We start from the raw sequence: 14,771 nt of genomic DNA, 5'->3' as shown, positions 1-14,771 counted from the left end.
ATTATTAATGGATACCACTGTATTATTAATAATATCCCTGGAAAGAAAATGTTAATTATTAGGAAATATTTAAATCTATGACTATAAAGTTTATACAGCAGTTAAAATTGTAATTTTTAAAATATGGAACCATAAATGGCTCATAGCAATGAGGAAAAAGCAATCCTGAGGAAAAAGAACAAAGCTGGAGGTATAACCCTCCCAGATTTCACACTATACTACAAAGCTACAGTAATCAAAACAGCATGGTATTGGCACAAAAACAGACACATGGATCAATGGAATAGAATAGTGAGCCCAGAAATAAACCCACACACCTAGGATGAATTCATCTATCACCAAGGAGGCAAGAACATACAATGGAGAAAAGACAGTCTCTTCAACAAGGGGTGTTGGGAAAGCTGGACTACTACATGTAAACCAATGAAATCACAACATTTCCTCATGCCACATACAAAAATAAACTCAAAATGGTTTAAAGGCCTAAATATAAGACATGACACTATTGAACTCCTAGAAGAAAACATGGGTAAAACATTCTCTGATATAAAATGTAGCAATATTTTCTTACATTAGTCACCCAAGGCATGAGAAATAAAAGCAAAAATAAACAAATGGAACAAAATCAAACTTTAAAGCTTTGTACTGCAAAGGAAACTTAACAAAATGAAAGACAACCTATGGAATAGGAGAAAATATTTGCAAACAACATGACTGAAAAGCAGTTAATATCTGAAATATACAAGCAGCTCACATAACTCAATATTAAAGAAAAAAACAAACAACCCAATTAAAAATGGGCAGAAGACTTAAACAGATATTTTTCCAAAGAAGACATACAGATGGCCAACAGTACAAATCAAAACCACAATGAGATGCCACCTCACACTGGTCAGAATGGCTATCATCAAAATAATAAATGCTGGTGAGAGTGTGGAGAAAAGGGAACCCTCCTACATTGTTGGTGGGATGTAAATTGGTGCAGCCACTATGGAAAACAGTATGAAGTTTCCTTAAAAAACTAAAAATAGAGCTACCATATGATCCAGCAATTCTACTCCTGAGCATAAACCTGGAAAAAATAAAAAATCTGATTTGAAACATGAACCCCTATATTCATAGCAGCACTATTTACAATAGCTAAGACATGGAAAGAACCCAAGTGCCCATTAACAGACGACTGGCTTAAGAAGAATGAAATATTGCCATTTGCAGCAATATGGATGGACCTAGAGAATACTACACTTAGTGAAATAAGTCAGAGAAAGACAAATATCACTTATATGTGGATTGTTAAAAATAATACAAATGAATTTGTATACAAAACAGAAACAGACTCACAGAAAATAACCATAGTTAGTATTATGTGTAAAATGATTATCTTTGTTTTCATGACTTCTGAAACAAAGTTATAAGTGTGTTTTATTTCACATACATATATACCTACATATGTACATAAATACATATATATATACAAACACATTACAGAAAGGACTTAGGGCAGCTTATAAAACATAATTCAGTAAAAAGAAAAGGAAGATAAGCTTGAGGTGTAATGATGAGAAAAAGAGAATGGGAGATGTAAGCCATGACTACTAAAGTTAGGTGGGGAATTTGGTTTTGAGTTGCTCAATGACCAAAGCAAAATGTATAAATTAACTCTGCTGAACTAAATACAAAAAACATATACTCATTCCTTAGGACAAAAGAAACAAAAAAAAGCCTGTCATCTGGATTTGAAAGAAAAGTTTTTTTTTTGAGTCCTCATAGAAGGGACCCTAAACAAAGAACACCAATATGACCCTTACAGTAATTGCACTGTCAACCTTCTTAAGACACTCACATGGAAGGTTCCTCAGTGCAAACTGCAGGCAAGACACTGACAAGGAACTTGGGGAAGGCAATGCTGAAGGAGGTCAGACAGTGTGGTCCAAACAGGCAGCTCTCTGATGGTTTAGTTTAATCTGGGGATATAAACTAGAACATGTAGAGGGATAAATGGACCAGGTGTTTTTTAAACTAACTTCTAAGTGTTCTGGTTTTTTTCAATGGAGTTTTAGATAAAAGTCGATTAATGAACAGTTTGAAGTTAAAGTCTCTGGCAGGCATTCTGTGCTACCGTCTGAGGGTAAGTCTTTAAAAATTAATGGTGCATCACTGGAATGCAGGAGCTGAAGGGATGTCTTTAGATGTTTCCTTGGAAATATGTAAACAGAAAGGCATTCTAGAGTCCAAGCTCTCACATAACAGAACACGGTCACAAAGGACAATGACTCAGGTTGTGTTTCCTCGATTTTGGATTATTAGAGTACTTGTTTTCAAACTTCAGTGTGCATAAGAATCACCAGGCTTCATGATGGTCTGATGCAGTGGCTCTCAGGGGTAGCCTAGAAATCAGGTAATTCTCTGGAAGATTGTCCAGGAACTACACTTAGAGATCATTATTCCCCAGAGGGCCTAACAGAGAGTGAGCCCTTAATACCTATGCTTACTGTCCTTAGTTCTCTCAACTAACAGGCACTGAATGTATTTTTTTAAATTTTATTTTATTTTATTTTATTTTTTATTTAAGCTCTTTATTGGAATATAATTGCTTTATACTGCTGTGCTAATTTTTGAGGTACACCAAAATGAATCAGCTGTATGTATACACATATCCCCACCCTCCCAGGACTCCCTCCCACCCTCCCTATCCTGGCGCTCTAAGTCATTACCCACTGTCGAGTTTGTCTCCTTATGTTATGCAGGAACTTCCCATGAGGTATCTGTTTTACATTTGGTGGTGTGTACACGTCAAAGCTACTCTCTCACTTTGTCCCAGCTTCCCCATTGCCCCCCATTCACCCTGAGTCCTCAAGTCCGTTCTCTACACCTGCATCTTTATTCCTGCCCTGTCACTGGGTTCATCAGTACCATTTTTTTTTTCAGATTCCATATATATGAGTTAGCATACGGTATTTGTTTTTCTCTTTCTGACTTACTTTGCTCTGTATGACCAACTCTAGGTCTATCCACCTCATTACAAATAACTCAATTTCATTCTTTTTTTATGGCTGAGTAATATTCCATTGTATATATGTGCCACAACTTCTTTATCCTGAATGTATTTTAATACTGACTTGTGTACACTCTTTCACAAGACATTCTTGACAGTCGCAAAATTGCTAAAACATCTGGGTCTATAAACCATACATGGCTGTCCTTTGGTATCTGCATATGATCAAACCCTCACATAAAATGCCTTATGACAGTTGGCTGTTTCTGAAGGGCCCACATCCACAGACTCAACCACCCATGGATGGAAATTCTTCTGAGGACTCTCAACTCCTGTTGATCTCAGTCCTACAAACAGGTATGTTCCTCTTGAACAACTGCTCTGTTTCTATCATCTGAACTGTGACTTAGGGATTGAAGGTCTGCCCCTCTTTGTACACCAGATGCTAAGAAGTTTAGATACAAACATATGGCTCAGCTCTGGCAAATGATACATTTCTACAGGGCCAAAACCTCAGGTTTTAATATCAGCAAGTGAGTTTGGGTCCGTGATAAGAAAAAATTATATCAAATTTTACTAGCATGGGTCTAATCCACTTCTATTATATTACAAGAAGTTTTAACAACTGATGGAAAAATATTATATGAACAAAATTAGCAAAATCAAACTTTCTGAATCAGTCCTTCTTTCTTTCATTGGATTTATAATTTGTACCTTAAACTTAAATGTTTTGAGTAAATATGTCAGAGGACAAAGAAATTTAACAACATAGTTCAGTGGATGGATTCAACACTCATTAAATTATATATTAAAGTCATATAATCATTAATAAACCTGAATAAATGAATGAATAAACAAACAAACCTGAATAAACTGACTATTGGTATATAGCAACATACAATACAGAGGTCAGCCTAAGCCTAAACCCAAGACTTTCATGATACCAATAAAATGGAAATTTTAAATGCAATAATTTGAAAAATAACTGCCAAGTTACTAACAATAAAGAAAATCTTAAGAGAAATCATCACATTCAGGCTTTAAAATTATGAAGTGAAAACTCAAAACCCAGATGCATGTCAGAATCATGAGCCTACTGGTCAAGGTTAAAAACTAAACAAAACTGAAAAACAAGAAAACCAATCTTAGGATCATTCTACATTTGACAATGCTACTTTATCTCGGTACTCAGAAAATAATGAAATTTATGTATAACCCAAATGAGAGTACTTTTGATTTTTAAATATTCAACGATTGACTTCAGGATACTAGGTTAGCTCTTAATTGAATGAATACAAATTTAGATGTGAATAGCATCTTTATAACACTGACTAAAAATGATGTAATATTTTGGGAAGTAAACCACATTTTTAAATATATGAAAAAGATAATAATGCCATCCTGTACTTTTTATGCATTCAAAATCCTTTCAAATAAATATTAATTTCTTACACACATTTAGGTTTTTCACATTATTGTTCAGATGGAGACAGCCCCAGGAAACTAATATTCTCTGAATACCTAAATCACAAGCATTTTGCTAGGTGCTTTGATAAATATCACTTCCTTAAAAAAAATACTAAATGAAGTTTTATAACTTTTTATGATCTACCAACTGTAACAACTGAATATTGGTATGTAGCAACATTATAGAGCTTAACCTAAGCTAAAACCCACAGCATCTTTAAGAAAGGGTAAAGGAAAGAGGAAAAAACCAAACAAAAAGAACACAACATTATATAAAGATTTTAAAAACAAATGTCACCTGACTGGACCACAGATATGCACATCATTGACTTTGACTAGTGTTTCATATTTAGTGAAAGGCATTTATTTGTAAGTAGAGGGCACATAAGTGCTGTAAGTCACCTAATACAACGGTACAAACATGGCAGATACTCAATAATTTTTACTTCTGTTGATATGTTAATATGTTTGCTGTTGTTCATTTATCAATCTAGTACAAATCAGCCTAAATAGGTAGCACGGCATCAGCCTGTAAAATTTTGGAGGTCCCATCCAGACCTCCCGTTACGTTCCTCTCAAGTCCTCCATGATTTACTATCTGTTTCAACTAACATTTAGTGCAAGCTATTATACCTTATATTGTTATTCATCTTTCTATGTTTAGGCACTGACTTTTTATGGCTTGCATCTTCACAGCTCTAATAATATCGAACACAATTTAATAAGAGGTAGTCAACTACCTCAATTTAAAACTATTTGTTATAAATCCTATGTTTCATAGATTATGTCTTTTCAACTACGTTCTGGCAAGAGAATTACACCTGTTTGCTTAAACTCTGCTGACTCTCCAATGTTTGCAGAATAATAACCAAATCCTTTGTATGGAATTCAAAGCCCTATCCTGTGGCACTATGCGAGACTTCCATCCTCATCCTGCACTCCAGCCACTACCACATAGCATTTGCCAAACTCGCTGTATACTTTTGTGCCTCCAAACATTGTCGGTATGATTCTTTCTGCAATTCCAGATGACACACAATTACTTATTCTGCAAAGCTCACCCCATCAACTCTTTGATGAAGCTTTCCCAAAACCCACCACCACTCCTACCACCACCCCACAAGTCCCGGCAGAGGACAAATCCTTCTTCTCCATTCGGCAGCTACTTTTATTACAGTATTTTTCTCCTTTAGTAAAAAGAAATTATTATTATTAGTCTGCCTTCTCCTTTGTGAAACTTTCCAAGACTCCATTATTATTATTATTTTCATTATTATTATTAGTCTGCCTCCTCCTCTGTGAACTTTCTAAGACTCCCATATCCAGAGTTACGTAGTGCATTTATTGCCTAACCTTGTCCCTGGTATGTAATTCTCCTCCAGCACACCACACAGCACCATGGCACTATTTATCTTTATAATTACCTGCCCTATTAGACCCTGTGTTCCTTGAGGACACATCTCATTCAACATCATACCCCAAGGGCCTAGTTAGCACTTGATACACAGTAGGTGTGCAATAAATGCTATTAAATTAATAAACAAAATACAATTGCTTTCTGCCAAATCAGAAAACAAACTGGCACTGAGCATTTAGTTTAGATACATGCTTCCTTAGCATTCAAGCAGAAACCTTCCTCTCTGGTGATTAAACAAGAGCAAATAAAAGTGGATCTGCAGAAACTAAGGTGACTTAAGGAACTGAGGATGCTGCCTGGGGAGGAGGTAGGCTTCCAACAAGGGAAAAGATAGGCCCTTTAAAAGCTGAACAATTTCCTCACGTTAACTCCAGGAGGCTTGTTTACACAGCAGTGACTGGTGCTATAAGGAATGCTTTGCTAACCTTCAGTAAGATAATTCCCAATAAAACTGCTTCCCCGCCTCCGCTAAGTGACAGATAAATGTCCATTTTCACTCAGACATTTCCTTAGAGAACAAATGACTGAGAATATAACAGCTACATGTATTTTAAACATAATTAATTTTACAAAAAGATTTAATATATATTATTTTTAACAAAAAGAACATAAACCAGAATTAATGCAGCATGATGTTAAAAAATTACTGTATTCTAACATGCCGAATCTACATCACAAGAAAATATGCATCTGTACCCGTGTATACTGCAGCATAACCTTTTTCTATGTGTTCTCGATTTAACTTTTGGGTGGCATAAATCAGAAACAGCAAAACGAAGAGACTAGGATGTAAAGTCTATTGTAAATATGGGGAAGGATATGGGAAGACTCAAGAGTACAATTAATTCAGCAAACACTTGTTGAAACGCCAGGAAATACAAAACGCATAAAGATGCATAGCGTAACGCCACTGCTTTCAGGAAACTTAAGAGTCTAAAATAAAGCTTTCCACTACAATATACTCACAGAACTGAGCGAGCATAAGTAAGGATATCACTGTGCTTGTTTTGAAAAATATTATGTAACTATGACTAACTGCTTGTTCTGTTTTCTACAGCAACAATTATCTTCAACAGATTTTAACACTATTTCTACTGAACACATGGAGGTAGAAAAAATCTTTTAACAAAATGTATCTCAAGCTATAAACATTTTGAGAACCAAAAACTACTTTAAAAGAAAAATAAACATAGTGTGACTACATATTGACATTTTAAAAATCTTCACTTCATAACAATTAAGTGCTATACACATAATAATTATTAGAGTTATACTTCACATATGCAACATTATTTATAAAAGTTTTAACTGCTCTTGACTTCTCTGAACTGCTCTTGGCCTGTTTTCTCATAGGGAAAATACCTATACTTAGTATGCAAATTCTAAGGACAATATGCAAATACTGGCATTTATATTTAAAATGAAATTTATCAGCAAAAACGTGGCATAAAGCTTTCTATTGGCTGAAAAGTATATCTTCTCCTTTAAGTCAGTAGCTTCCTAACTCTCTTTTTTGTAATGTAAAAGCTAATTTCAGTAATGGATATAAGAATACAGACATATTTAATAGATGCTATCACTTACTCATTTTTTTAAGTTTTGAGGAAATCTCTTCACAACCCAATTTCAAACAGTGGTTCTATAATAGTTGTGTTTTTGACTACGTATAAGGTGCTTAAATTGTTTTAGAAAGTAAGCAGATCTTAATTCATAATCGAAACTCTAAATGGGCACAACTACCAACTCATCCTGCTCAAAAAATTGTTTTAAATTATTTGTTACTAAAAATTACTTATTTTGCATACTATTGAAGGCTTCTTTACCTGCAGATGGCTGGAAAACATTCCTGAAGACCCTTCTTTTTAACTAAAGATCCTTCAAGGCAGTACATAATGATGTCCATAACCTTTACAGAAAAGATAAAAATTTTAAATTAGTTTCAAGTACTTAATCTTCCATAATTTAAATAATTAACTTAGGCCTCATTTGCATGAAAATTCTACATAGTTTGTGATATTTACTTTAAAACTACAGTATATTTACTAAAATTATAGCATGCGTACTTTATACTATCGGTTATCCTTTCTCTTACCAGTGAAAACCATTTTTTAAAGACAGCACACAGTAAAATAAAGAAACCAGACTTATTTACTTGAAGGGCAATTCATATTTATGTACAGGATAGGTAGCTCTTATTAAGGCACACTCTATGTTCTTCTTTATTTATAATGAAAGATACCAAAGAGACTATAACCTTTAAAAATTACTATAATACAGACCAATTCCATGTGACTGATAAACGGACATAGTAATCATTTTGATTTTTGAGGAAATTTAAATAAAGTCTCCAAAAATGGTACCAAAGTTCATTCATTTCAGTTATCTCTTTCTTGCTTTCTAGAGCTGCTGAAAGTAAAGATGCTGATTTATATTACTGCACTAGAACATTTAATTTAGACTGTGGATGTACTGATATCACTTAAAACAGAATATTCTTACCTCCACAAGAAGATCCACGACATCTGTGGGCATCTTTTCAATAAGAATTTCAATGACTCTCAGAATTTCCCCTTTAGCTCGGGCCAGAGCTGTGGTGTGCATATTCTGCTGGGATTGGGTATTTGCTGCAAGAGCAGTGTGTCTGTGCACCTAGAAAAACATTTCCATGCTGTAGGTATGGTCGACTCTTGAGAGCCTTTATATTTCTAGCCACTGGTTTATTATTCACTTACTAATACAACAGAAAAAAAAAATCAACAAAAACAAACATCTCCGGGTGGGTCAGGAAACACTTTTAATTGCAAAAGAAAGTACTTAGTACAACAAACACTCAGTATGTATATTCCCTAATAGAATTCTAGTTCTTGGGTATTACATGAGACTGTAATACAATATCATTATGACATTTTTAAAAAGAGATGAACTGAAGTTTTGTGAATCTCGTATACTTGGCATTGAGGTGGGTAGCAGTTAGGGGACACAAGCAAGCATCAGGCACGATTCTTGTTCTCAAGTAATAATGGCAAATGATGATCACATAGCACCTACTGTGTCCTAGGCACCATCCTAGGTGCTTTACAATCAAGTTGGGAAATTTTAAAAAACGTGCTTCCAAAAATAATGAACACTGTGTAAATACAGCTGACCCCTGAACAAGGCTGGGGGTTAGGGCCAACCAACCCTCCATGGAGTTGAAAATCCGTGTACAACTTACAGTTGGCCCTCCGTGTCCAAGGATTCAACCACCCACAGAACACGCAGTCCTGTAGTATCTACTATCGGAAAAGCGTCACATGTAAGTTCAAACCCATGTTGTTCCAGGGTCAACTGTAATGTAGGTTCAGTGTGATTTTTCTTCCTCATACAAAGTGTAAGTCTTAACAGTTGAGAGGAGAAACAGCATTAACAGGCCCTGGGCCAGCCATGGAGCTTGGGTGGGCATGGGGCTTGGGTAGCGGACGGACGTCACGGTGAAAAACACTTCAGTGTCTTACTCTAAACCGCTAAGTGAAGTGGAAAACTTGTTTTTAAAAGGTAATAAAAGTGGACTGTTACATTAAAATATTATGTTAGAACACTAAGAATGTGGGAATCCACTGGCAATTAATTAGACCACTAACATTAAAACACTTAAAAATTACCTTTCTAGTCAAATGCTGGAGTAGAAAAAACCCCAGGCATGGCTATTCTAACAGTTCATTGAAAAATACTCATATGTAAATGGTGAAAATTAAGTTCAAAAACACAACATAAAATACTTGTTTCCTCTCTTTGAAGAGGCAGTCTAATGCTTGGCTATAATAGGACCTGTATCTCTATCAGATTGATGTAAGGCTTATTCAGTAAATTCAGTATTACTATCTCTGCATATTCCACTGATACGAAAAGTTGGTAAAAAAAAATCGCATGTCTAATAATCTGTTCATTTACACATACATACACTTTATAAAAATATAGACTATCTATACAATATAAACATATAACATACATATGGATATTTTAAACACAGTGGACTCTCACTATAACACTATGCACTATTAGAAAAACATACCCCCTCAGTCTGCAAATTTATTTTAGATGTGAATTCAGAGTCCCACTGCCTCATATAAACCCATACAATCTGCTATCAGGCCCTTCCTTCCTGCCTTTTAGCTACATTCACGTCACAAATATTTGCTGCTTGCCTGTTAAGGATGGCTCTGGGGCAGACACAGGCCCAATAGGTTGTAGGTTATCAAGGCAGACTCAGAGGTATTTATTTAGCATTTTAAAAATTCATCATAGCTACAGGAAAAACAACTCAGGCAGAACCCATGCCCCAGACACCCTGCACATTATTCATGCTAAAATGCAACAAATCTTTAAAGAAAATTTAGCAACCTATCTTCCTTGCCTTTTCTCCCACTACTACGACCTATAGGAAAGACTCTCTAATTGGTTCATTGTTCTTTACTAGTTTTTCAGTTAGATGTGGGCAATTAGTTAGAACACTAAGAATGTGGGAATCAATTGGCATTCAAGTCTTTATCTGTGACATGAAATAGGAAAAACAATTAGCAAGTTTATGACTTACATTTTTGTTTACAGTTGGAAAGCCGGTGTTAAATAAGTTTTGTTTTGATTACAGGTAGATATTTACACTTGTAAAATGTGGATACCTTCAATATATTTTAATTTGAAAAAGCCTGCTATATTTCAGATTGAGAAATTACTGGCAAATATTTACCAGTGCATTAACTGAGAACAGAAATGACTACAAAAGCACAAGTAATGAATGCACCACCATGGACTTCAGTGTGCATGCCCACAGGTACAGATGCATTCATCCCAGCCCTCCATTATTAACTTGCATTGTTCTAGAACAAACTGGAAGGATTATCTATGGATACAGACCCTCGGCTTACAATATGAGGTAATTCCTCTAAATGAGAAGATGGAGCACACTGAGAAGTTCCTCTCACCTCTTTGGCTATAGTCGTGATGAAGGCGGGTGGTCTGGCCGTGGCAATGAGAGAGAGGGCATGCCGTGCAGAGCGGGCGGAGTCAGCTGCAGGGCTCAGAGGCAGCCCCATTGTGATGCTAAACAGAGACCAGAAAAAAAGGAAAAAAGAAAAGAAGCATTAGAAATATAGACTGAAAAGATTAGACACAGCTTATAATGTCAGTTCAAGGTCAATGGGAGCACTCAAACAGTTAGAATATAATGGACTTGCAACAATGAGCAGTGATTAGGAGTCAGGGTGTTCTGGCATCAAATACAAAATCGAATAATTAACCGTGAAGATTGAAAACAGTATGTGCATCTGTCCAAAGTGTTAAAAACGCCTTGTTAACAAATTATCAAGAACTAGTACTGAATACATATAAGGCAAGAAAGGATATTGTGCAGGGCATTTTCAATTTTTATTCTTAAAAAAGTTAAAGGTAATAATTTGTTTATAAAGCCAAGTTAAAAGGCTGTATTTAAGGCCTATATCTGAGAGGAAGCAAAATTCACTCTGGTCCATATAATTATCATAAAGAACTGAAAATGAAAACATTATTTTTAAGTTTATATATTATTTTTAGTTTGAAATGTCCTCGGTAGTGCTAGCTTACACACACTCGATACTTCCAGAACCAATTTACTAATGAGCATGTTCTGCCAATAGGTATTCAGTATTGTTGCAAAAAATTCTATGAACTGATCGCTATTCTCTCTATAAAGAACGTACACATGCCGTTGTCCAGGCTATATACAAGAATATGCACATGATGAAATCAATCTTTCTAGACTGTGAGGAGGTCCTGAGAGGATAGTGGTGCTATCTATTCCCTTGCCACTCCTAAAACATAAAAATCATAATATTCTTCTGTTTGTAAGCTTCCTTTATATTTTATACAGACTACTGAGAGAAGTACTAAGACTTTTCATTAAAATGTGGCATCGATCCACACATCATCTGTATATAGGGAGTATTTTGTTACTCAGTAAGAGATCCATTATAGCCTCTCCCTCTAATTAAGTAATCTTGATATTTAAATATCCATATGAAATTGTATTAAGATCTGTCCCCATCCAATTAAATGCCTTTACGCTTCACATATAAAATGAATTACATTTACTAAAAATTTTCAAGAAGTTTTACAAGTATCTCTATAATTGATCTAAGAATCATTATTTTAACTTTTAGTTATAGAAAGTTCTGCTTATAATTTCTTTGTGCTGTTACACTGCTTCAGTCTTTGACTGATAATATAACTGTCTCTACTCTTTTTCTTCAAACTGAGGGTACATACTAAGTGGGACCTCAGAGGAGAGAAGGATGGAGAGCTTTCCTCTGATGTTTACCAATAAAAAGACAGATGTGAGCTGAGAGAACAAACACACATATTGAACAATAAACAGAAGGGTTACATTGGTGGACACATCACCCCCATGGAAGATCCTGCTGCCCTAGGGACCCAAGGTGGGCTGGACAGATGTGTTCAGCAGGAAAGCAGTTTCTCTTCGGGATTAAACTTTACTATTGAGAATTCAGGAAAAGAAATGTTTCCTGTGTGAGTAGTGCTGGGCTAGATTGCTTACAAAATTACTGTAAAGTTGAGATCATTATTAAGCTAAGTTTTAAAAAATTCAAAAGCGAAACTTTCAGACATTTCCTTTCATCAATGTAGATGAACAGGTGTTGAAAAAAGGCTGAAACAAACAAAAATGGTATGTTAGTTGAATAACTGTGAACAAACCTAAACCAACTTTCCTAAGATCAATAAAATCACAGGATGCTGAAGCTGGAAAGATCCCTTAGGCAACATCCCTGCCAAGCAGTTAGCCAGGGAGAAAGAGTGTCTATTTCCAGGGTGGCCCACCCCACATATGGGAGGTATGAGATGAGGGAAAAGAAATGGACGGGGGACCGTAGGTAGAGGGTTGAAGTGGGGCTCCCCTGTGCTACCTCATGTCCTCTTGCATCTGCCCAGAACATCTCTATGAGGTGTTTACAAAGGAGAAATCAGGCCCAGAGAAGTTCAGTGAGGAGCCAAGGTAGCAGCGTCATGTCTTTTAGGACAGAAAACCTTTGGAGAAAATAAAGGGGGAGGCGCTGGACGATACTGTGGTTAATTGGATTAATGAATTGGTAACATGAGGAAACTCAGCGGTTTTGGATGATTGGCTGGACTGCATCCCTGAGAGAGCTTTCTAGTGGGTATGTTGGAATACATGGACCTCGGCTCTGTTTTATTCAAACGTATCAACAGTGGCTTGAACAAAGATACAGGGTGCATAGTTATTACCTGGTATGGAGATAAGTTGTAACAGAGAACAACTGTACTAAGTAGTAGAACTGGGAATCGAAAAGCCTCAAAAAGATCCTATTCAGCTAAAGAAAGAAGCCTTGTCTGTGGGTGCAGAGGACCAACTTTACAGGTAGTTATGGGACAGGAGATGGCCGAGCTTACGAAACAGACCTGAAGGTTGCTGTACTCGACACTTAGACGCGTTATGTTAGTGCTGTGGCAGCCTGCAGGGCTAGGCTGAATCAAGGGAAATCCGGGGATAGAGGAGGTGTTGCCCCTGTTGCCCTTCCTGCCCCTGGGTGCCTGTCTGCCCTCCCTGTGGACGTACTGCTCGCCAAGAGACGGGGCCTGGCTTCCGCAGGATGGGCATTTTGGCAACCTCCTGGAGTCCATGTAAGTCCTGCCCAATCCCAGCTGTGCTGCTGTGACCTCTTGCAGTTGGAAAGCAGAGTTCTATTCACATAAACGGCATCCTTGCAAACTCACCGCCCACCTCTAAGTCCTCTCTTCCACCCCTTCTCTCTTCCTTGCGTGGAAGAGAAAAGTTTAGTGGGATGCTAAGAAGGGGCTGGGTAAAGGGAAGCAGAGGGGAGAAAGAGAGAGAAAGAAAGAATAAATACGCATGGATATGCATACGTGTGTGCACCTGAGGGTGGGGAGGTCAGCTGACAGACTTTCAAGGCTCACACCACAGTGACAAGTGGATATTGTTCCCCTGCCCTTATGCTGTGCCCTGTGGCCACCCCAGAATGAATAAGCACAATGTCTATCAAATGGTCATATGAATACACTGACTTCACCAGGCTGATGAGAAGATTAAATGAGGTAACAGATGCAAAAACATCCAGCCCTGCATCTGACATATCACAGGTACAAGAGATGCTTCTTCTCAACCAAAGCAAAGATGCCTCTTACAAATAGAAACAAAGTGAAAAGAAAATGAGATCAATGAACGGCAGGTCACTGGTTTCAAGTTAAAGGTCTTGTCACACATCACCCTTCTTCCTTCTCAGCAAATGACCTTGTGAATTTGGGGAAATTGGCAAACTTCTTAGAGGAAGCAAAGTGGTAAAGTTTGGGGTCCGGAAGGACGCTAACCAAAGGCACACACAAGTGCTGCCCACTGGATTCCATGGAAGCCGGACCACCCAACAATTTGTCGAGGCGTCAACATGTGCATTTGGGTGATCCCTGTCATCAGTGTCCAGCCGTCTGAGGGCAGGACTTCAGAACGTGGATGCAGCTCTTGCTCTGAGGTCAGGGCTTTGCAGTGACCGTCAGAGTATCCACAGTGCACAAACGGGTGGGCTGTGAGCGTGATAACAGAAAGGAGTCGCCCAGGCAACAGGGGAAGAAGAAAAGCCTTGTCTCTCCTGTCTACAGCCTCTCCTATGCATCACTGCCAGAGTAATCTTCCCAAAGCACCAAGTTTATTTCATGGTTAACCTGCTTAAAAACCTCAGTGGGTCCTAGTGCTTAGAAAAGTCTTAAACTCCTTAGCTGGAGATTCCAGGCCCTCCGTAATCTCGTTTCGCTAATTTATAACTTGGTCATTTCCATGCCCAGGCTCCCGAGGCCAGACTAATTTCAAAGCTGGTCCCTAAAATTCAATTC

General features: G+C 37.1%; 1 protein-coding gene across 2 annotated transcripts in view; it reads right to left on the bottom strand.

Annotated features, from left to right (window-relative positions):
• Nucleotides 1-14,771, bottom strand: part of WDR7 (WD repeat domain 7) — a 328,201-nt gene that overhangs the window by 74,774 nt on the left and 238,656 nt on the right. For both annotated transcript variants that reach the window (XM_057699834.1, XM_057699836.1), the window contains exons 22-24: nucleotides 10,841-10,958; nucleotides 8,379-8,528; nucleotides 7,703-7,785 (exon numbers count right to left, since the gene is read on the bottom strand). In XM_057699834.1, the coding sequence (XP_057555817.1) occupies nucleotides 7,703-7,785; nucleotides 8,379-8,528; nucleotides 10,841-10,958 (351 nt within the window). The remainder of the gene's footprint in view (nucleotides 1-7,702; nucleotides 7,786-8,378; nucleotides 8,529-10,840; nucleotides 10,959-14,771) is intronic.

Source organism: Hippopotamus amphibius, chromosome 11, assembly GCF_030028045.1.
Source record: "Hippopotamus amphibius kiboko isolate mHipAmp2 chromosome 11, mHipAmp2.hap2, whole genome shotgun sequence".
Taxonomy (NCBI): domain Eukaryota; kingdom Metazoa; phylum Chordata; class Mammalia; order Artiodactyla; family Hippopotamidae; genus Hippopotamus; species Hippopotamus amphibius.
The sequence above is the reverse complement of the archived record's forward strand: the minus strand, read 5'-3'. Positions and strand labels throughout refer to the sequence as shown.